At 35.8% G+C, this 22,636-nt stretch overlaps 2 protein-coding genes across 3 annotated transcripts in view; one reads left to right on the top strand and one right to left on the bottom strand.

Moving 5' to 3' along the window:
• LOC100369551 (lipid transport auxiliary protein 1-like) overlaps positions 1-17,568 on the top strand; it is an 18,424-nt gene extending 856 nt beyond the window's left edge. Inside the window, exons 2-7 of one of the 2 annotated variants that reach the window (XM_078008977.2) lie at positions 9,969-10,191; positions 10,527-10,580; positions 11,458-11,621; positions 13,400-13,420; positions 14,368-14,426; positions 14,823-17,568. In XM_078008977.2, the coding sequence (XP_077865103.1) occupies positions 9,969-10,191; positions 10,527-10,580; positions 11,458-11,621; positions 13,400-13,420; positions 14,368-14,426; positions 14,823-15,012 (711 nt within the window). In that variant the 3' untranslated portion in view covers positions 15,013-17,568. The remainder of the gene's footprint in view (positions 1-9,968; positions 10,192-10,526; positions 10,581-11,457; positions 11,622-13,399; positions 13,421-14,367; positions 14,427-14,822) is intronic. The other variant, XM_002730793.4, reaches the window with a different exon arrangement.
• On the bottom strand, positions 13,697-22,636 carry LOC102803238 (DNA-directed RNA polymerase II subunit GRINL1A-like). Its single transcript, XM_006811593.3, has 4 exons — positions 22,456-22,636; positions 20,351-20,939; positions 19,291-19,373; positions 13,697-17,716 (listed from the first exon to the last, which is right to left on the bottom strand). Exons 1-4 carry the CDS (start codon positions 22,554-22,556, stop codon positions 17,653-17,655), a joined length of 837 nt encoding a protein of 278 aa, XP_006811656.1. The 5' UTR covers positions 22,557-22,636; the 3' UTR covers positions 13,697-17,652.

Genomic DNA, 22,636 nt, shown 5'->3' with positions numbered 1-22,636 from the left:
CCTCTATCCCCGGTCTGGAAACGGTCATTGTATTAGGTGTGAATTGGCCTCCCTCCCTGGCAAAGGCGCGTCAGTGCTATGTGTTTTTTTAAAACTTAGTTGTTTATTCCAGAATTCAAGCTTTTTCACATAATTTTTTAATCACGATATCTGTGTAAGGTCATATTTTAGCCGGCGAGTAGTTCTTTAATTCATCTATTTTACCAGCAGCGACACATTTTTGCAACAGATTTTCATACCTTTACACCCAGAAACTTTTTGTGTATGATTTTGGGGTGATTGAAATGAACTCTATTTTATTTACCCTACTTCTCGGCGCGAAACCAATATTTGCCTTCGATTTTGACATTTTATGGTCAAAACATATCATTAAAAATTGGTGGGCTGATTTGTTATTACCGTATTACCCTTGGCACGCGCCCAGGGGCCTGAACATACAAAATCGGGAAAAAATGGGGGTGGACGCTTACCCGAGGACCACCCCAAAAAAGATTTTAAAAAGTTGTTTTTGTGATCGTATGATAAGGTCAAATGAAGGAATGCTTTCGTACACTTTGTACACGTACTTATTTCTTGATTTATGCGAGGTTTCAATAAACGTGAGCATTCGGTCAAGAACTGTGGGAACACTAAGACACGGGGTCGAATTTCAAGAATAAAACTTGTTTTATGTCAGCGAATGAAGTTGTATTACTCACTGAAATTGGCTACAAAGTATGGTAAGTATTGTAATCAATGCACGGTTACTTTTTTAGTAACCGTGATCAGTGCATACAAGTCGAAACGGCCGGGAAAAACTACCGCTTGTAATCCAAGATGGCGATGACCTCATTAGCATAATTTTGTTCACGCACGTATTGATACATCGCATCGTAATTACTGAAGAATAGCAGACAGGGTTATGAAACAAATAAACCTTTTATTACTGATGTGAAATGTTTACAAACTATTGTGAATGCATAAACATATCCAAATGGCGATGCATAAAAAACAGACTGAAAATAAACTCTGGTCGACCTCATTAACATGATTTATTCACGCACCCACACACGTGACAAAATTACAAAAATAACGATGATGCAACAAGTTCCCATCGTCGGCATGCCTCATTATGGTTATCGTAATAGACTTGAGGTCGGCAAAATGTTTTTTCTCCAGCGACAGAAAAATAATCAACATGACCGTAATGCCATAGCTGTGATGAAGGATGGAAAGAAAGTAGCAAGTTTACGAAGTGATGTCTCAAAAGTGCTAGCTCCCGTTATGGATTCACAGTCCGCGAAATACTACGTTTTGAAACCAAGGCTAAGTGCTTCAAACCACTCACCAAGGTATGGATCGTTGCAATATTGCAATATTGGATTCATCGTGAATGAAGAGAAAGCAGAACGTGTGCGCCACATGCTGCGTGGTTCATCTTACGTCGTTAAGTTCCAATGAGTTTTTACGTAAAAACACAAACAAAGCGGCCCTTTTCAGGGCCACCACACACTCCAAAAAGAGAACTACCGTAACAAACACACTATTTAAATAAATCGAACGCGTTCATTTTTGACAAATAAAACTTTATTGTTGACCCTGTTCTTGGCTAAAAATCACCCTGGGCGTTTAACCGAGGATGTCCCCAACATGTAACTTTTGTGAAAACAGGGGGTGGGCGCTTGCCCAGGGAGGGGCGCGTGCCCGGGATAATACGGTATGTGTCACTATGTGTCATTACCGCATTTTATTAGTCCCCGCTCGGACGAAGTCCGAAAACGGGGACTTATAATTCGGTCTCCGTCCGTCCGTATGTCCGTGCGTCCGTGTGTCCGTGCGTCCGTCCGGAGTCATATCTCAGACTCCCTTGGACCGATTCCGTTCATTCTTTGCATGTGCCTAGTACTTTATGTGGGACATATGCACATGCAGTGGTTTAGCGATTCGATTCAAAATGGCCGACTGGCAGCCATCTTGTTTTTTGAAAATGTTGTATTTTGGACATGCTTTGTCAGTTTTCATTCAAACTTGGTACATAGATTATACATGTTAGGATACATGTCCATGATGATTTATTTCACAATTGGATCAAAGATGGCCGACTGGCAGCCATCTTGTTTTTTGAAAATGTCGTATTTTGGACATGCTTTGTCAGTTTTGATTCAAATTTAGTACATAGATCATACATGTTAGGATACATGTCCCCGACCATCCGTGAGTTCCTGAGTCTGTCCGTCCGACCGTCCGTGTGTCCGTCTATCCAACGTCATATTTCAGAATCCCTTGGACCGATTCTGTTCATTCTTTGCATGTGTCTAGTACTTTATGTGGGACATATGCACATGCAGTGGTTTAGCGATTCGATTCAAAATGGCCAACTGGCAGCCATCTTGTTTTTTTGAAAATGTTGTATTTTGGACATGCTTTGTCAGTTTTCATTCAAACTTGGTACATAGATTATAAATGTTAGGATACATGTCTATGATGATTTATTTCACAATTGGATCAAAGATGGCCGACTGGCAGCCATCTTGTTTTTTGAAAATGTCGTATTTTGGACATGCTTTGTCAGTTTTCATTCAAATTTAGTACATAGATCATACATATTAGGATACATGTCCCTGACCGTCCATGAGTTCCTGAGTCTGTCCGTCCGACTGTCCGTGTGTCCGTCTGTCCGTGCGTCAGTCTATCCAACGTCATATTTCAGAATCCTGTGGACCAATTCCGTTCATTCTTTGCATGTGCCTAGTACCTTATGTGGGACATATGCACATGCAGTGGTTTAGCGATTCGATTCAAAATGGCCGACTGGCAGCCAGCCATCTTGTTTTTTGAAAATGTTGTATTTTGGACATGCTTTGTCAGTTGTCATTCAAACTTGGTACATAGATTATACATGTTAGGATACATGTCCATGACGATTTATTTCGCAATTGGATCAAAGATGGTCGACTGGCAGGCATCTTGTTTTTGTTTTTTTATGCGGTATCTTGGACGTGCTCTGTCAGTTTTCATTCAAATTTGGCACATACATGTACTTTATACATGTTAGGATGCATGTCCATGACAATTTGTTTCAAAATCTGGTCAAGGATGGCCGATTGACAGCCATCTGACTTTTTGGCCTTACTACTATATTTCCACAATTTATGTACCATTTTCATTCGTATTTGGCACATACATCATACATATCAGTGTGTTTCATAATCAGATCAAAGATGGCTGAATAACGGCTGTTTTTATTTTAGCCATATTACTATGACACGAAACACGTGTTTTGATGTAAATAAACAATCTGTTGTATACGCCACTTGGAACTCAAATTTCAAGGACACGCTCGCTACAACCCCTCTGCTTTACTATGACGAGCACAAAGAGAACTTAACGGGGACTGTGTCATTTTCAATGACTTGTTTACGTTAAATTGATCGGTTTTTATGCATGCTTCTTCGATCGTAAATGCAAATGGCGACATTTGAAATGACAATGTTCGCTATTCAGTGCTAAAAAAAATCATTTATATACAAAAATTAAAGCATTGTTTTATACTTTTGCATCGAATAAAGTCATTAGTTTTTGACTCCCATGTGCGAAGCACAAAATGGGAGTCTTTGCAGTTAGTGTGTCTGTATGTGTGTGTGTATGTGTGTATGTGTGTATGTGTGTATGTGTGTATGTGTGTGTGTGTGTATGTGTGTCCGACTGTTCCACTGCTATCTCAAGAACCATACATCGGTTTTTGATGAAACTTGGTGCATAGATGCTCTGGGCCAATGCGCAGATTTGATTAGGTTTTGGTAAAAATCCATGCTCGTTAATTACCTAATTTGCATGATAATTAGCTAATTTTTAGCTGTTCTATGACTGTTCCACTGATATCTAAAGAACCACTCATTGAATTTTGATGAAACTTGGTACATAGATGCTCTGAACATATGCGCAGATTTGATTAATTTTTGGTAAAAATCCGTGCATATTAATTACCTAATTTGCATGATAATTAGCTATTTTTTAGTGGTTCCATGACTGTTCCACTGATATCTAAACAACCACTCATTGGATTTTGATGAAACTTGGTACATAGATGCTCTGAACTAATGCTAGGTTTTGATTAGTTTTTGGTAATAATCCGTGGACACTAATTACCTAATTTGCATAATGATTAGTCAATTTTCGGTTTTTCCACTGATATCTCAAGTACTAATCATCACATTTCAATGAAACTTGGTACATAGATGTCATATGACACTGCACAGACCTGATAGTTTTTATGGTAATACCAGTACATATTAATTACCTAATTTGCATAATTAATTAATTTTCAGCATTTGATATAAGTAGTTAGCATTACATTTCAATGAAACTTGGTACTTACATACTCAAGAACTATGCAGAGATTGATTGTTTTCGATAAATATTTGTGCATATTAATCACCTAATTTGCATAATTAGTTAATTTTCAGCTTTTCCACGGGTATCTCAAGTACTAATTATCGCATTTCAATGAAACTTGGTACATAGATCCTTTAGGACTATGCAGAGACCTGATTAGTTTTAGGGTAAATAATTGTGCATATTAATTACCTAATTTGCATAATTAATTTTCAGCTTTTCTACTGATATCTAAAGTACAAATCATCACATTTCAATGAATCTAGAATTATGCAGACCCAATTAGTTTCCGGTAAATATTTGTGCATATTAATCACCTAATTTGCATAATTAACCAACTTTCACACTGATATCTCAGGTACTATACATCACATATCAATGAATGTACATGGATGCTGTAGGACAATAGACAGACCTGAATAATTGTGGGTTAAAATCTGTACATATTAATTACCTAATTTGCATAATTAACCAATTTTAAGCTTTCACACTGATATCTAAAGTACCGTAAAAACTCCAAAATTTCGACCGGTTTTAAATAATTGGTGTTAGATATGTGACGTGTTTTTAGAGTCAAAATTAAGGTGCATTTTCGAACGGTCGAATTTTTCAGAATAGAAATCAGCAAATGAAAAAATGGGGATGATAGACAGTGTGCTTCATTAGTTTTTAAAAAATGCAATGTCCGTCAATTGACGTAAACTTCCTCATGTTTCACGGTAAAAGCAAAGGTCGTGGCCGAGTTGTAACTCAAAATCTAAACAAAGTCATCAATCGGTGAGTATTATGACAAGCAAAACAAAACATCAAGACGCGGAGAAGAGGTCAGCACAAAACTAATAGGTCAAAAGACAAAGCTGTCTCGCACTACCTAGAAAAACTTGCGAATGTTCGAAGTACAGGTACCCATTGGACAAAAGATGCATGGAAGTTTAGCAAACTATCTCCCCGACCCAGTGCAATGTATCCAGTTAGAATCAAAGCTCACGTGTCCCTTATTTGAGGGACCAAATTCTGCCGTAAATTCGCCCTTGGATTAAAAAATAAAATGGGATTTAAGAAAATAAAATGGGACTTTTAAGGTGTATTTTGGCGTCATTTTTCGGACATTTCAATCAATCCTGCCGGCTAAAATAGAGTCTAAGTTTTACCGTAGTCATTGACGTTTGTCTATTCAAGAGTACACGTGTATGATTTTTATCGTGACTAGCGTGAGCGGGTAAGCTTCCTTTCGAGAATGAGCTGTTATCACTGTGAACAATGTTAAATTATTCTTCAGATGACCAGTTTATTTTTTAAAAACAACAAATTTTTTTATTTAAAAAAAATCATGCCGTTTTCGCATCAAAATCCAAGCCAAAACATCGTACTACAACACCAATCTCTTCCGCATTGCGTTCAATAACATTAACATATTTAAATAAGCTATGGTAATTTGAACACGTTGGCATCATCCAGCTTTTTGATTGGTTAATTAGCGATTTGACCTATTTGACCTAAGAGAACATGGCGGATATCCTACAGCATCAAACGTTTATACGAGACCGGAATCATTCGCTTACGATGAAACTAAGTTGACTTTTATTTGTATTTCATAACCATTCAACAAATTTATTTTGTGTACATTATTATAATCACTACTGAGTACAGTAATAATCAACAATTCAGAAACGCAGCATGCCGAGATTTTTGTGTTCGTTTTTATTTGAAACTTCGTTTATTTAGAATATATTTTCGTTACCAATAAAATAAAAATCTCTCAGTCAATCAGAAACCCGGATTCATGCCTTCGAGGAAGGTCCCGTTTGAACGCTCACATCGTTTTTTTTTCGTTTGTGGGAAAACTAAAACTGGTCGCAATTTTCGAATAAGAATGAGTCGGCAATTTTTAGTGGAATCGAAAATTTGGAGGTAAATAAAACACCGAAACCCGGCAAATAAATAGGCGATCGAATTTTTAGAGGGGTCGAAATTTTGGAGTTTTCACGGTACTAATTATTCCATTTCAATGAAACTTAGTATAAAGATGCTCTAGGACAATGTACAAACCTAATTAGTTTGGGGTAAAAATCTGTTCATATTAATTCCCTAATAAGCATAATAATTCATAATTTTTTGGTTCTAATCACATTTCAATTAAACTTGGAGACATAGATTTTCTGTTACATTGCGCAGACCTCATTAGTTTTACACTCAAATCTGGTCATATTAATTTTCTGATTTGCATAATTAGTTTTCAGCTAAGTAATTTCGAATTATATTTAATGTGTCTCCAATACTCTCAGCACATGGGAGTTCTTTCTAAGCTTTCTTTGATTGTATAGTTGACTTGAACTGTTATGAACCCCCGAAAATCAGAAATATCACAGGTTTTTCGATCGACTATGTTAACATGAACGACGCCATTTTGACAAGATTTGTTTAGCGATGTCAGCATGTTGGTACGTGAAGTTTTTTCCCTATTAAAACTAAAAGATGAACCTAATTCCGGATATTATTCTTTACATGGCAGGAACTGGATGTTTATGAGTTGGTAGACTGGTTTTGATGCGTATAAGGGTTCAAAAACCCCAAATTTCATAGTGCTAATTTTGTTTACATGTTTTGTTTACATTGTGGTTGCCCAAATTTGAAGTCAAAGTGAAGTCATACAATGAGGTATCGCTTTGCATGATGGTAAATTTGCTGAATTTAATGAATATTCTGGCGGTATTGTAATCTGTTTGACTTCCTCCCAGGTGTGAATGGTTTGTTTACCCGCGGTTCAAGACAAAAGAGCGCTAGTCGTTTCCAGACCGGGGATAGAGGGACTGTAATTATACATATGCACATCAATTTGTTTTACTGTCACCGCCATATTGTTTCGAACACCAAAACAGCAACATTGCCAGCTGACTGCTTTGGTGTACGCGTCTGAAGATTGTTATCTTACTTGACCACCTTGGATCAAACTAACACCAAAAAGAAACGCGCACTGAATACGAATACACAAGTCAAGTGTTCTGGAAATCAATTCAAGGATTACATCCCCGATTTCAATGTACAGTGTCGCACTAAAAGCGACAACCCCAAAATTATAATGGAACGTTCTTTCTGTTGAAGTTTTGTGCACAAGTTTATTATTACATTGCGCTGTCCAGTCCAATAAAGTTCTATCGGTAAAACACACATACACTTTTTTCCACGACTATTTTAATAATTTCACAATGCAAAATTCTAGGTTCGTTGATCCTACAACCCGGTCATATATAGTACGTCATTGGCTGAATGGATTTTCGCTGCGATATTTAGCCAATGAGACTGGTACTATACACGGCATAGTCGAAAAACTTGCGCCTCTAAGTCAACCGGTCACTCACATACAAAGGGGACCACCGAAGTAGTGGAATTTACTGAATTTTGAAGGCCAACAAAGCATCTATGTCAGCTAGCGAAGTGAAAGAAAAGCTGTTGAATGAGGGTGTTTGTACGCCTAACACGCTGCCATCCACAAGAACCATATACCACACATTCAAGTGAGATTTAGACTACTCATATAAAAAAAATTACATATATTCCGAAAGAACAGCTGACGGAACATAACACGGGCAGAATTATGAATTATATCGACATGATGAAGTGGAAGTGAAACACACGGCAGGCAATCATGTCTATGGACATGTTTTAGTCGGTCAGCTGGCAGTGGAAGTGCAAAGATACACATCCAACATAAATTTTACCGTGAATTTATTGCATAGCCCGCTTGGTGTAACCCATTTCAATATTCTCTGCGGTCCTTCAAATGGGATGGAGCAGTTAAAACTTTTTGAGGAGGCACTGAATGAAGAAGTAGTAGATGGTCAGCTGTTTATTGGAGAAGGCGACACTGTTGTGATGGACAATTGTTTCGGTAATTTTGCATAACCCGTTCTCCGTCAGATGCTCGATGCCAGACAAGTCCCTCTCTTGTTTCAGCCTACATATAGCTCACAATTTAATACCCGCTAGCTTTGTTGTCGACATCAAAAACGAGAATTGCAAAGAAATGACGTATTTGCTAATCGGCTCACTGAACTCGCTTTTCTGGATGCCCTGGACATGATCAAGCCGGAACTTTCTAGAGGTTTCTTCCGACATTGCAGATTTTAAATATAATCCGCTATATATTAAGAAAACCTAAACAAAGTGGCCCCTTTTCAAGGCCACTACATCCTCCAAGAGAGACATACCGTTCTTTAGTATAATATTTATATTTAAGACACTTCGCGATGGGCTTTCTTTGCCATCAGTATTATTTACGAAAATTTGTGTTCACTATTTTATACACTGGCTTGACAATTCCCATCCCAAATTAGACAATGTCACTGCATTTCGGCTATTTTTTTAACAAATCCAAAATCACTCTCGATAATTTTGTTTACTTTACATTTGTACTATGACTACAGGGAAACTACTTATACATTATAATGCCTCACGTAACAAAGCAATTCCAGGCTAGGTAAAAATTATGTCCCCTAATGCAATATAGACTCGTCCAGAGTGGACGCGACCACAAGTCGGCGCCAGCGAGATTAGAAAGCTAATTGTTTAGTCAAAACACAAGCAGTTAGCCAATTCGTTAGCGGATTTGCAAATTGGCTGCTCCAATACTTCTGAGACTCGCTGTAATAATAAACAAAACAAGCACACTGAGAGAAATAGCCGTGTGCTAACTTAAGCTTACTTACACTGCCCACATTGAGTCGAGCGGCACCCCCTCTTAAAAATGAGTTGATCCGAGGAGGTCAAGTAAGATAACGAACTTCAGATGCGTACACCAAAGCAGTCAGCAATTTAGCTGGCAATGTTGCTGTTTTGGTGTTCAAAACAATATGGCGATGACAGTAATGAATATGGTTCTAGTGCCACATCTCTGACATGCTTTGACCGATTATGTTCAAATTTTAAATATTCATTATAGATATACAGATATATTGGTTTGACCATGGATGTACTAACACAAACATCCATGTTAGTACATCCATGGTTTGACAATCCAATTCAAAATGGCCGAATGGTCTCCATTTTTGTGCATAAAAATCATCAAAAATCAAGCTTTTCTGGCATTCCGGAACTGGATCTCGGTTGTTTATGGATGGATTTCGTTCAAACTTGGTACATACATTAGATATCATAAGTCTCTGGTGCACATCATTTCGGTTTACAGATCAAATTCAAAATGGCCGACTGACATAGCGCATTCAATACAAAAAAAAAATGTACAGATAAAACACTGTGAAAAAAATGCACTGGTCACACTTTTACAGCCACAACATTCATAATTTCAAATTGTGGACCCCTTCTGGATTCTCAGGTACAGTCATGGCGTTAAACAATGTCATTTTAATAGTGACAGAAAACTAAAATTCAATACACCTATTATAATATTTTGCATTGAAATACTAGTTGCTGAATGTCAATGAAAGGTGATTTTAAAGTGGCTTAGCCACTCATCATTTTGGAGTTTGTGCACAGTTAACCAGATAATACCCATGATGCTCTGCTTCGTTTTATATTTTGCTATTTTCTGTATTATGAACGCTATAATGTGAATTCTATGCTTTTTCTCTCTACAGGCATTCTTGATATTATTCATCTTTGCGAAGCGACAGATAATGAGGTTTGCTCTGAAGTCGCGGAGAGGTCCTCATGTTTCTGTTGGTCACCATGCACCAAAAGCACTTAAGAAAGAGATTGAAAGACGAATGGACAGAATCCAAGAAATTAAACATGAACCACATATGCTACGAGCTAATGACTACAGATACAGATTTCTACAGGGCGAGAACCCTACAGGAGGTAATTCTTAACAGCAAATTATTAAAACAAACTTCAACAAAAATAGTTATAATGCTAGGTGGCTTACAAATTACACAAAATGTGAAAAAAGACTTGGAATTAAGTAACAGGTGTTATTGTTATTGTCTTGGATTGTTCATATAATATTCTTTTAGAGTAGACAGACCTACACTGAATGTGTTCATATATACATTGTGTACAATACAAAGGCTACTCAAAGACGGCCATACACAGAGTATGTACTGTATTCTGGTAAACTCTTTATACATCTTTTTGGGTTGAAGATAAAAAGTACAGATGCTGTCAGTTAAACCATTTGTGTTTTATTTCTATAGAAACTATAACATATATTTACCGTATGAAAGCAGTTGATGCTGTGTCTTTGCTCGGTAAGTAAACACATCACTCGCCCTTGCAGAGTCTTTGAGCTTGCGACCTGACCTAAGGAGCCACAGAGAGCCACAACTAGTGGGGCGTTCCCCGGCAACTACCTAGCTTAGTGATAAAAGACCCATAGTCTCTGGGAAGGAGAATGTAAACACATGTACAACATTTGTTGTTTTGATTATAATAATGGTGTGACATTATATAGTCTCATAATGAGATGAACTGAGACATCTATATAAATCTTTCACCCTGTATGTTGTCATAGCAGCACATGCAAATGTTTACATAGTAATCAGTTTATCAGCTGATAAAAACCTTGTGTATAAGGTAGTAAATATAAAAAATTGAGAACACCAATTCGGGTCATAGTTCAAGACTTTTTTGTATTAAACGATAAAGTACAAGTTACAACTTTGAGCGATATACTGATATAAATGTGAAACTTACCCTGGTTTGAACAGAAAAAAATAATAGTAGAGTAGATGTGAACATGTACATGTTCACTTAAACTTTTTTTGCCAAACACATTACATTGTACATGCAATACCAAGTAATGTTTGTTGTTTGAATTATGTTCAATATGTCAATAACCATGGCATTTTTAACACAAGAGGGCTAATAAGAACAAGTAGAGTTTTTACATCACCTGGTAAACATGACTGATTGTTTTTTCAAAGACATTATTTAGTGTAATAATATGGTGTGACATTCATTGACTCAAAAACTAACCAATGTGGTGTAATTTCATTATTTAATTTCCCAGCAATATTTTTCAGTGATTTGGTGAATGACCTACAAATTTAAATCACCAAGCTTGTTCGTCTAGGTTTTGCTCATACAATGCATAAGGTTACCAGACATTTGTTTATTGTCCATCAGATGAGCAGCTGGAAGAGCTAGATTTACGTAGACAGCCAGGTTACAGTGTGAGAGAACACTTATTAGATCTAAGAGAAGGCATTGTAGCACCCTTAAAACTTGCCAAGCCATCATTATTAAGAGCATTTGCTGATAGTTATGAACATGCTAGACATGGGTTCAAGGTAGGTGTAACAAAATCTTACATGTGTTTTTAAAATTAATTTATTTTGTCTTTCTATAAAAGTATGCATACAAGTAGGTCTATCATCTGATAAACATCAAAACACATTCTTCATATAATCTGGCACCTTTATTGTAATATTTTCTTTTTCATATAGCACCAACCCACACTCTCTCTAGCACAGACACAGATTTCCGGCATAAATAGGGATTGTCAGCAAAATAATACATTCCAGGATTGTATAACTTATTGACCTAGTTGCACACTGTTGAGCAGGAAGAGCGATAAACTAGAGATTCACATGAAATAAAAAGAAATGTCAGAATGAGCATTGATAATAATGTTTTAGGAGTTGTCATAACAACCACTGATAATGTCTGTCTATGACTATACACAATCACGTTCATTACATAGTAATCTGCACTGTGAAGAAAGTTATTTCAAAAGTTGAGTAATAAGTGACATTGAATCGAATAACTGCTACTGCAGCATGATCAAAGCAACATAAAAAGCGATTATCACGAAACAAATAAGGTTCAATGTTAGTGAAAGTAAGTGTTCGGTAGCTTCAATGTTAACACATTACACTGTATAGCATGTAGCGGTAGCAGCAATGGCATCATGACTTCTAAGAATAACAATTAAATAATAGAAACTGAACGTAAATATTTACTATCTTGTCAAATCAATTCTTTAAAACATAACAGATATACGGTTATAAAAGCGAAAATAAAGCGGCCATAGTGTAACACCAATCCGAGTTGCTTGCCGTCGAGCAGGAAGAGGCCTAAGTAGGGGATTTCCCTGACAACATGACTCGGGGTCAATCACCTCCAGCCACAAAGTGTTGCAGGCAGATCAAAAATAGAACATTGATAGACTACTCTGTTCGATATGAGTGTACAGGGAATTATTCTGTCCCGTTGCAGTATGCTCATTCTATGAGTTTTGGAATAAAATTTAATTTATTTTACCTTGACGCACACAACCGCTTATGGGGATAATGGAATAAACTTTACGAAAGAACCTGGAAAATTATTGTGAAATGCATATGCTTGGCTACCTACCCTATCTGAATTGAATAGTACTTTGTGAAATTGTATGAGTGAATCTGGTACACTATTGCGAATATCTCTATAGTCACTAAATGAACTTGGTACACTATTATTCATGTGTCTATTGTCACTGAATGAACCTGGTACACTATTATGCATGTGTCTATAATCATCGAATGAACCTGGTACTTTATTGTGCATGTGTCTATAGTCATTGAGTGAATCTGGTACTTTATTGTATACGTGTCTATAATCATTGAGTGAATCTGGTACTTTTTTGTACACATGCATGTGTCTATAATCACTGAATGAACCTGGTACTTTATTGTGTATGTGTCTATAGTCACTGAATGAACCTGATACTTTATTGTGCATGTGTCTATAGTCATTGAATGAACCTTGTACTTGGTTGTATATGTGTCTATAGTCATTGAATGAATCTGGTACTTTGTTATATACATGTCTATAATCATTGAGTGAATCTGGAACTTTATTGTACACATGCACGTGCCTATAGTCACTGAATGAACCTGGTACTTTATTGTATATGTGTCTATAGTCACTGAATGAACCTGGTACTTTATTCTGCATGTGTCTATAGTCACTGAATGAACCTGGTACTTTATTGTGCATGTGTCTATAGTCACTGAATGAACCTGATTCTTCTTGCTATTTAAATAGCAATCAATAATTTCATCTTTTTATTCATAATAATAAAATCCAGGATCCCAGGCGAACTTCAAAGGTATGTCCATATCATGTGTCTAGAGGGTATTCTACAGCTGTACTAGTTTACGTTACATAATAATTGTAACTTTGTCTTTGTGATATAGCTAGCTCAAAGTGACAGATTAAAATAGTTTCTGCATGTTTGTATAATAATTAATTTTATGAAAAAATTACCTTGTTTCCCTCTACAAAGTGCATAAAGTGTATGTGTGGTTTGACCGTATCCTCAAATCAGCATGCATTCTAAACATTATGATCAAAACAATGAAGACAAAAAAAATACCCAGAAACATGCAAGATGCTCCCACAACAATTTAATTCACCAACAACACATTGTTCCAGTGTTTACATTTGGAAATATGAGGTACATCACCCATCTCTGCCTTCTCTTCTGCCAGTTAGTCAGTACTGTACATCCTTGTATGATGGATTTACTGCAGTATGCTTAAAGTATGCTAAAGGCAACTCGCAAATATTGCTTCTTAATTTCTGAATTAGGAATGGTGCATAGTGCTCCACTAATGCAATCTTTTTTTCTTGTTTGTAATACATGTTGTTAAAAATCTGACTGGCAGAACTTTCTTACAAAATCCAACACCATTTTCATATTGCTACACTACATATTGCTACACTTCATATTGCTACACTACATATTGCTACACTACATATTGCTACACTACATATTGCTACACTACATATTACTACACTACATATTGCTATACTCCCTTGTTACAATTTGCTGATATGTACTGTAAATACATTTATTAATTACTGGGCTTTTTTGCTATTTTTGTGAGTATTAAATTTAATGCATGTGAAAAATTAATACATTTACAGTACCACAGCTTTAACCCCTAAACAGTATGATTGGCTGATGCATCTTCTATACAGTGTGATGGTCTATAAAGAATATGCAGATAATAATGATGCACATTTATCGTAATATAACTGTTTTTTCCCCAGCCATTTGGTGAATCAGAATACATTCGTTATATGGGACTTCTCAATGAAATTTTATTGTGGTAAGTATGCTTTTTTTAGTCAATGATGAAATACCTCTATCATTCATGTAGTGGTCAGGTTGTATTTCAATAAAACACAAGATGCATTCCAAGTTGTACCTCAAATTTTCACAGAAATTGTGCATCACTTCAATATTACTTCATGGCCAAAACTGAGAAAATAAATTTCCATAAATTTTTAGGATGTGTACCTCTTTTATTCTCAATTGAACCCGAAGAGAGGTATTCAAATTTCATCATCTTGGGTTAGCCTCCGAAAAAGTATGGTTATAAATATACATGCTTGGTGACCTTAGACGAAATGGCCGTCAAGATCTTGGTTTTTTCCCCTCAAAATGATGCTCCATTATCGAGTCCATAGTTCCAAACATCATGGTTCATTTCATGTATTTTCAGCATTCGAAAACACATTGAGAGTCAGGGAGAAACAGGGACTGTGAAGCGGCGGAAGACAGACAGTGGTGTTAATATAGGAGATAGCAGTTCCATTATGGAAAGAACATATGTATCAATATCAGGGTCATCTACTAAAGACAAAAAAGAATTCATCAAGATGGGAGTTATCAACAATGAAAGCTGTGCTTGATTGAGAACAACTGCAATATGTTGTTGCATTGATACAGTATAAACAGTTCCCTACGCAATGCTGCACCTGTCACTCTGTATTTTTGGTAATAAAATTACCAGAGGGAGTGTAATGAATAGACAGAAGTCAAAGAACAAAAGTGATTTTGATGTATTTTTGGGGTCTTGCCAAAATGGTTCTTGTGTGCCTATATTTGACATGCACTCGAAAATATGGTTGTACAATGACATAATTCCTGGATACTCCAACTATCTTTATTTTGTGCCTTTTAAAATAATTATAATTAACCAAAGTTAGCTATAAGTAGTGATCCATATGATTCGTTTCCTCAAATATAAAATCTCTGCTCTCATAGATATCAAAGAGTAACCATCAAGGCTGGTCTGAACTCGCACAATGAATCATGAATATTCAAGTTGAACATTATTCAGCTTTTAAAGCGCGGCTTCACAATCCCAGGATTGCACCAGTTCATCATGGGAAATATAATTTGCATTTCATCATGGGAAATATAATTTGCATTTCATCATGGGAAATATAATTTGCAGTTCATCATGGGAAATATAATTTGCATGGTACGCCCAGTTGTTTACTTGGTACACAGCTGTTATCATTCCAGTCGAAGGTGTTAATTTCATACAGTAACATCTTGCATTACGCTATTATCCGATTTGAAAGAACTTACTGAATCGCGTTCAACGCTCACAAGGCCCACACAATCTTTTAAAAGCAGTTTTCTGGGTTTGTTTCGCTCATAGTCAACTGTAAAGCACAACTTCAGTAAACCTTTGGTGTTATGGCATTGTGAGGTTCTCAATGTGTCTCTCAATTGAGCTCATGCAAATGATAACATCCATCTGTGCAATCTGAGTTGGCAAAATTTGTAAAAATGACTCACAAATTTCAAAAGGTCGGTGCTCATACATGTGAACTGTTCATTGAGGGATAGTTTAAAAATAGGGGCATGTTTTCTATCAAGGAATTTTAGCAAAATTATTGACAATACTCACTCGATGCCTTCAAAGAATGATGGAAAATGAAACTACTCATGCATTTAGGGTTAGTTTTCAGAAAGGAAGAGCTCAATAATTATTTTATTATAAATAAACTACAGTTGTAAGTAATTTCATGTATGGTAACTATAATAAATGCAATATGGTAGCATACGTTTACATGACATCATATATGGGTAGATACTATATGCAATATGGTAGCATACGTTTACATGACATCATATATGGGTTGATACTATATGCAATATGGTAGCATACGTTTACATGACATCATATATGGGTAGATACTATATGCAATATGGTAGCATACGTTTACATGACATCATATATGGGTAGATACTATATGCAATATGGTAGCATACGTTTACATGACATCATATATGGGTAGATACTATATGCAATATGGTAGCATACGTTTACATGACATCATATATGGGTAGATACTATATGCAATATGGTAGCATACGTTTACATGACATATATGGGTAGATACTATATGCAATATGGTAGCATACGTTTACATGACATCATATATGGGTAGATACTATATGCAATATGGTAGCATACGTTTACATGACATCATATATGGGTAGATACTATATGCAATATGGTAGCATACGTTTACATGACATCATATATGGGTAGATACTATATGCAATATGGTAGCATACGTTTACATGACATCATATATGGGTAGATACTATATGCAATATGGTAGCATACGTTTACATGACATCATATATGGGTAGATACTATATGCAATATGGTAGCATACGTTTACATGACATCATATATGGGTAGATACTATATGCAATATGGTAGCATACGTTTACATGACATCATATATGGGTAGATACTATATGCAATATGGTAGCATACGTTTACATGACATCATATATGGGTAGATACTATATGCAATATGGTAGCATACGTTTACATGACATCATATATGGGTAGATACTATATGCAATATGGTAGCATACGTTTACATGACATCATATATGGGTAGATACTATATGCAATATGGTAGCATACGTTTACATGACATCATATATGGGTAGATACTATATGCAATATGGTAGCATACGTTTACATGACATCATATATGGGTAGATACTATATGCAATATGGTAGCATACGTTTACATGACATATATGGGTAGATACTATATGCAATATGGTAGCATACGTTTACATGACATCATATATGGGTAGATACTATATGCAATATGGTAGCATACGTTTACATGACATCATATATGGGTAGATACTATATGCAATATGGTAGCATACGTTTACATGACATCATATATGGGTAGATACAAAATGCAATATGGTAGCATACGTTTACATGACATCATATATGGGTAGATACTATATGCAATATGGTAGCATACGTTTACATGACATCATATATGGGTAGATACTATATGCAATATGGTAGCATACGTTTACATGACATCATATATGGGTAGATACTATGTGCAATATTCATGTCTAATACTTTAGTATCTGTTTAATAAAAGTTGATGGTTTCACATAAAGCATGTTTCATAGATTTCTTAATGCCGTGGTATGCTCCAAGTACGCATCAGTATTGAGTCAAGATGATGTTTATTTTAACCATGTCAGTCATCTACATCATTAGTCTCATCTTCTGACTCGCTATCATCATCCCCTACCTCACGGTAACTGAAAATTGAAGTCAAGGTTAACAAAAGTGATTTTTATAGTTAAATTATTTGTTCATTAGAGTAAAAATGAATTAGTGGTGAAATCTCAGGTACCCCCAAGCATAATATGTGTAGCGACATTTGCATTGCAGTAACTGACAGTAGTGGATTTTTTTGACATATAGTGTCTGTTGACAGTACTGGAACAGATCTCAAAATTTATGAGTGATTGACTTTAAGGCTACTTTCAGAAGACTTGTTTAAATATATAATATGACAAAATAGCCAGATGCATTTCCAAGTCGATGATATTGGATCAAATTAAAAACAAGCAGCCTGTCGGCTGAGATAGCTCCGCTGTTAGCAATGCACATTTCAATTAATAAAACTGAAAATATCATTAGAAAATGAACAATATGTATAGTATCAAAGCAATCAACCTTGCTGTTTTCAACAAGAAGTTGAAAATATCACTTTTTACCAAAAATATTCACCAAAATTAGAGAATTGAAGATATAACAAAATGAACAAATCTGAGAGAGGACTACCCAAGGTACATATACACCAAGTATAAAAGTATTCAGACTTGTAGTTTTCAAAAAAGTCGAAAAAGTAAAACATTGACACGGACGTCGATGCCGACGGACAATCACTCATATGATAAGCTCCGCTCGACAAAGTCGACAGCAGAGCTAAAAAGATGAATATATTCTGCTATCAGTGCTAGATATTTTTTGGATTTGGCGTCAAAGTTTAAATCTCTTTAGGGGTTGTGGAATACTGTGGAATACTTTATTTTCGCTGAAAAGACTTTTTGGGCGTTTTGTATGGAATTTATTTTCACTGATTTTTGATGAGTTTAAAGTATATTCGCTGGATTTTATTTTCACGGAATCATCTCTTCAGCGAAAATAGCGAAAATAAATTCCAAGCGAAAATAAAGTATTCTACAGTAATTGAAGGCACAAGTCAGTGTTGAAGACTCTAGATGCATTATAACGAAAATAATAAATTTGATTGTATATCAGTAGAAATGTGCTAATTAGGCTATTAATATTCTCACAGTTTAACCCTAAAATCATTAGGTCTGTTGATTACTTCTGTGAACCTATGTACCTAAATTGAATTGAAAATCTGATCATACAGAGAGGATAACTACAAAGACTTGTATGCTGTACACTGTAGTCAAAATTAGCTTTCAATCAGCCATATTTCTGCACGAGTTATTATACCGGTAGTATTATTATACTCCTAGCTCCGTAATGGGGCTCAATGCTACAATAATTTGTTATTGTGTTTGACTTTTGACTTCTCCATCTGATCACAGAAAACAAAAAGCAAATTAACTGCCTAGCAAATGTATTTTATATTTTAAGATGCAGTAACGACCAGAAGATGCGATCAACATTAAATATCAACTGCCTTGACAATACACTCGCTGTATGATGCACTCGAATGTAAATTTCGTTATTTTGTGAATAACCTCATATTCTCATTTTATTTTATTTAGTATTGAGCCAAATTTTAGGTAATTAAATGAAAATATAGAGAATGCAAACTGTTAGCAATTTACAGGTATTTATAAAAGGATACTTTAAATCAGTAAGAGTGTGGGTTTCCATGGTGATATTTATTCTTTGAGTAAGTCTCTCGGCTGCATGTTTGGCAAGGATTTCCTGCAAAGATAAATCGATCAGTGTCATTAAAAAAAAGAAGTGAGAGTAAATACTTGAAAAAGTAAGACCTTTTGTTTTAATTTCTACCCCAGCTTCCTCCATCTGTTTTCCTGTTTCACTACCGAAAATAAGACTCTGTAGGCCTTAAAATTGCATATCTCTACCTTTAGCCTTGTATATTCAATCATGTCAAACGCGATGTCAGTACCAAAAGTCACTTACTTAAATGAATAATTAATAAATTACATAGCAATATTTGTCAACAGTGGTATGATTCCAATGCCACAGAATCATGTTAGTGTTTGCTGTTTTTGTATGCCCAAGACTTACCGCATGCTTTCATTTCAGGTGTAAAGTTGTATTGTCTTTATATTTCAATGGAACACATAGACGTATACCGGTACATAATGCAGTGGTTACAGTATTCGAAAAATAACAGGGACGCAGATATATACCTTTTATACACCCAAAATACTGCAACACAGCACTAAACATAGAATCTGACATGGATAATTCAAGATTGCTGAACTTTTGAATTTGGTTTGCGGCCAAAATTAAACAAAAACAGGAGTGTTACATCACGATCAGTTTTCAGGGATCTGTTAAAAAACTGGTATGCATTTACAGACAAGCTAGTGAATACAAGAAGTTCAGAAAATCAAATTATTCAAGACACTATGTGATAATAATCTGCAATTATGTTACCGTTATATTTTCTCGTCGGTGTGCGCATCACCGAAACTTTGTTTTCATTTACCCTGGTATACTACACAGCACCCTCTGTTGTTTTAGAATTGAAAACTGAATGGTATGTGCGCCTCACATTCCCAATTTTGAAAGACAGGGGTCTTTTATCAGAGGTTTTCATCACTTGCATTTGAATGAACTGAATATAATGTTCCTGCATGAGATGCGTGTCAAGAGCAATCAGAAAAAAGAAGAACAATAATAGTTTCTTTAATCAACAGTAATCTCACCTCGTATATTTTCTGTTGTTTTTGTTCCAATGCAACAGATTCTTTAAGATCTAATATCTTGGCTCCACCAGAGTGTTCAATTTTGGGTGGTTTCACCACTGATATCTCCTCCACTGCACACCTCTCTCTGATTTTATCTGGGGGAGGGGCTGGCCTCAAAAAACTGTCTGGGATTTTGTCTGATTTTAAAGTCCTGTATGGTTTGAATGTTTGTTTTTTGGGTTCAGCTTTTCCCATTGTCAGGAAAACATTGTCTGTTGCAAATTTCTTGTCAGATGATGTTCTCTTGAATCTAGATTCCTTTTGGTTTGGTTTCACTCCATTGCTAGGTTTAACCTCCATATCCATTCCTACTCTTTCTTTCACTTCACCTACTAGCATTGTCTCCTGTGTATCAATGTCATCATCATCATCGCTGTCTAACTCTCCACTCTGCATTGTAGTTTGTTTTATTTCTGGTTCAATTCTCATTTTTTCCAAAAGTTTCACAGTGTCCTCTACTTTGTCTCTATCTTCAATAAGCTTCTGCAATTTCTTGGCAAACTGTTTTATCTTAGCCCCTTTATCAGGTAATCTATGCAAGAATTTTCTAAAAAAAAATGTCATATTAGCAGTATAATATACAGAATCAAATTTGTTTCATAACTTTACCAAATAGTATGAGAATATTTAATGACACAAAATGCTCTCCATCACTGCTGCGAGTTTTGGCTCTCCTTTTTTCATACTCATTCGCTCCTTGTGATCTGTTTCATGTTTTTCTTGCTGGAGCTGTTGCACATTAATAATGAGGTCGTTTTCATGAATAGCAGTATTTTGGAGAAGCAGTGCTGATATTTGTACATGTACTTGTACAACATGCTTCTCAAAATACCACATGTTATCTTTGGTATTTCCCATTAATAACTTCTAATTATTATTTGAATGAAAAGTCAAAAAAATTGGATGGAAAGTCTAGAAGTTAGGGTGAAAGTCAAAGTTGGTTCGAAAGTAAAAAAAGTTTTTAAGTACAGAAAAACAAGTGTGAAGCACTTAATTCTGCACTATTTGGTATTTCCTGCACAGTTGCTTTTTTGTTAGATTTGTGAATTTAATGGATGCTGGATCTATAAAGGTTAAAATGATAGGCAGGCATTTGATAGTGGATGGAAGACCCACTACTGAATCAACAGATTTTAATCACATTGTAATGGATGCAATGGCTTGAAAATCTGATGCAGTATTGGTTAGCAAAAGATTGTGTCACTGTATAGCTCATAAATTTAAACTGGCCATTGATGTATCAATTTTGTAATGGATGGACCACTACAGTAATGTTCTGTTCCGAAAAGATAAATATGGTGGACCTTGAATGCATGTCATTTGTAATTACTGCAGACTTTTTGGGGTGGAAAATTGACATGTGTTTGTCCATAATAGCGCCAGCATCATTGATTTAACAGGAGTTAGGGGTTATTAAGTACCATCAGAGGTACACTACTTGGGGTTTGCAACGCGCATAGTACTGTATGGTGACATCATGTCAAGATCCCATTCAAGTCTCATCTCGTAGATAGCGAAACTGATGCTACGACCTTCTGACATGGCAAAGGCGGTTTGTAATAAAACAATAAAACATGTATTACCACATTCATAGTGAAAAAATGTAATACATCAAAAATGTACAAAAAATACTGTTATCGTAATCCGTCATCCGTGAGCAGCTATTTTGATCAACCTGGACATCTCAGTATCCTAGTTACCTCGGCATGCGCATTCGCATTTTTCTGAGTTGGAACGCTTATGCGAGAGCGAGATTGAAACGGAATATTGGTTTCATGTCACCGTAGTTACAAACCCCAAGTAATATACCTCTGGTACCATTAAAAACTCAGGGGTAGATTTTTTTCAAAAAATTAAAAAAAATCTACGAGGAATTAAATTACAGAAAACAAATATTTAAAAAAAAAAACATATTTCATACATGAAGCAATCAATTTGTTTTACAGCAAAATCACTGTAAAATAAAATAAAATTTGCACCACACATGTTGTTGTACACCATCGCCACCCCCATTTTTTTAATGGCCAACCCCTTAGAAACTCGAATCACCGTGGTTGACTTACGGGTTAGCTAGTAGCTTCTCTTGTCTAGTCAACAAATCTACTAGTTCGTTTTGCGTTTTCTTGTCAAGATTGCCGAGATCACCCTGGCTATCCAATGACATGATCGCAGTTTGAATGAACACCTCGTTGAATAACGCAAATCAGAAAATGTCTGCCATTTTGTTTACATTGCGCATGCGCG

The sequence above is a fragment of the Saccoglossus kowalevskii genome, chromosome 13, assembly GCF_978046115.1.
Source record: "Saccoglossus kowalevskii chromosome 13, keSacKowa6.1, whole genome shotgun sequence".
In the NCBI taxonomy this organism is placed as follows: domain Eukaryota; kingdom Metazoa; phylum Hemichordata; class Enteropneusta; family Harrimaniidae; genus Saccoglossus; species Saccoglossus kowalevskii.
The sequence above is the reverse complement of the archived record's forward strand: the minus strand, read 5'-3'. Positions and strand labels throughout refer to the sequence as shown.

Excerpts from the sequence above, each read along its gene's own strand:
- LOC102803238 (XM_006811593.3), bottom strand. The coding sequence starts at position 22,556 with ATGTCATTGGATAGCCAGGGTGATCTCGGCAATCTTGACAAGAAAACG. Across the intron at positions 19,374-20,350 it reads AACAACAGAAAATATACGAG|GAAATCCTTGCCAAACATGC; the intron begins GTGAGATTACTG and ends TTATCTTTGCAG. Across the intron at positions 17,717-19,290 it reads CACACTCTTACTGATTTAAA|TTACCGTGAGGTAGGGGATG; the intron begins GTATCCTTTTAT and ends TTCAATTTTCAG.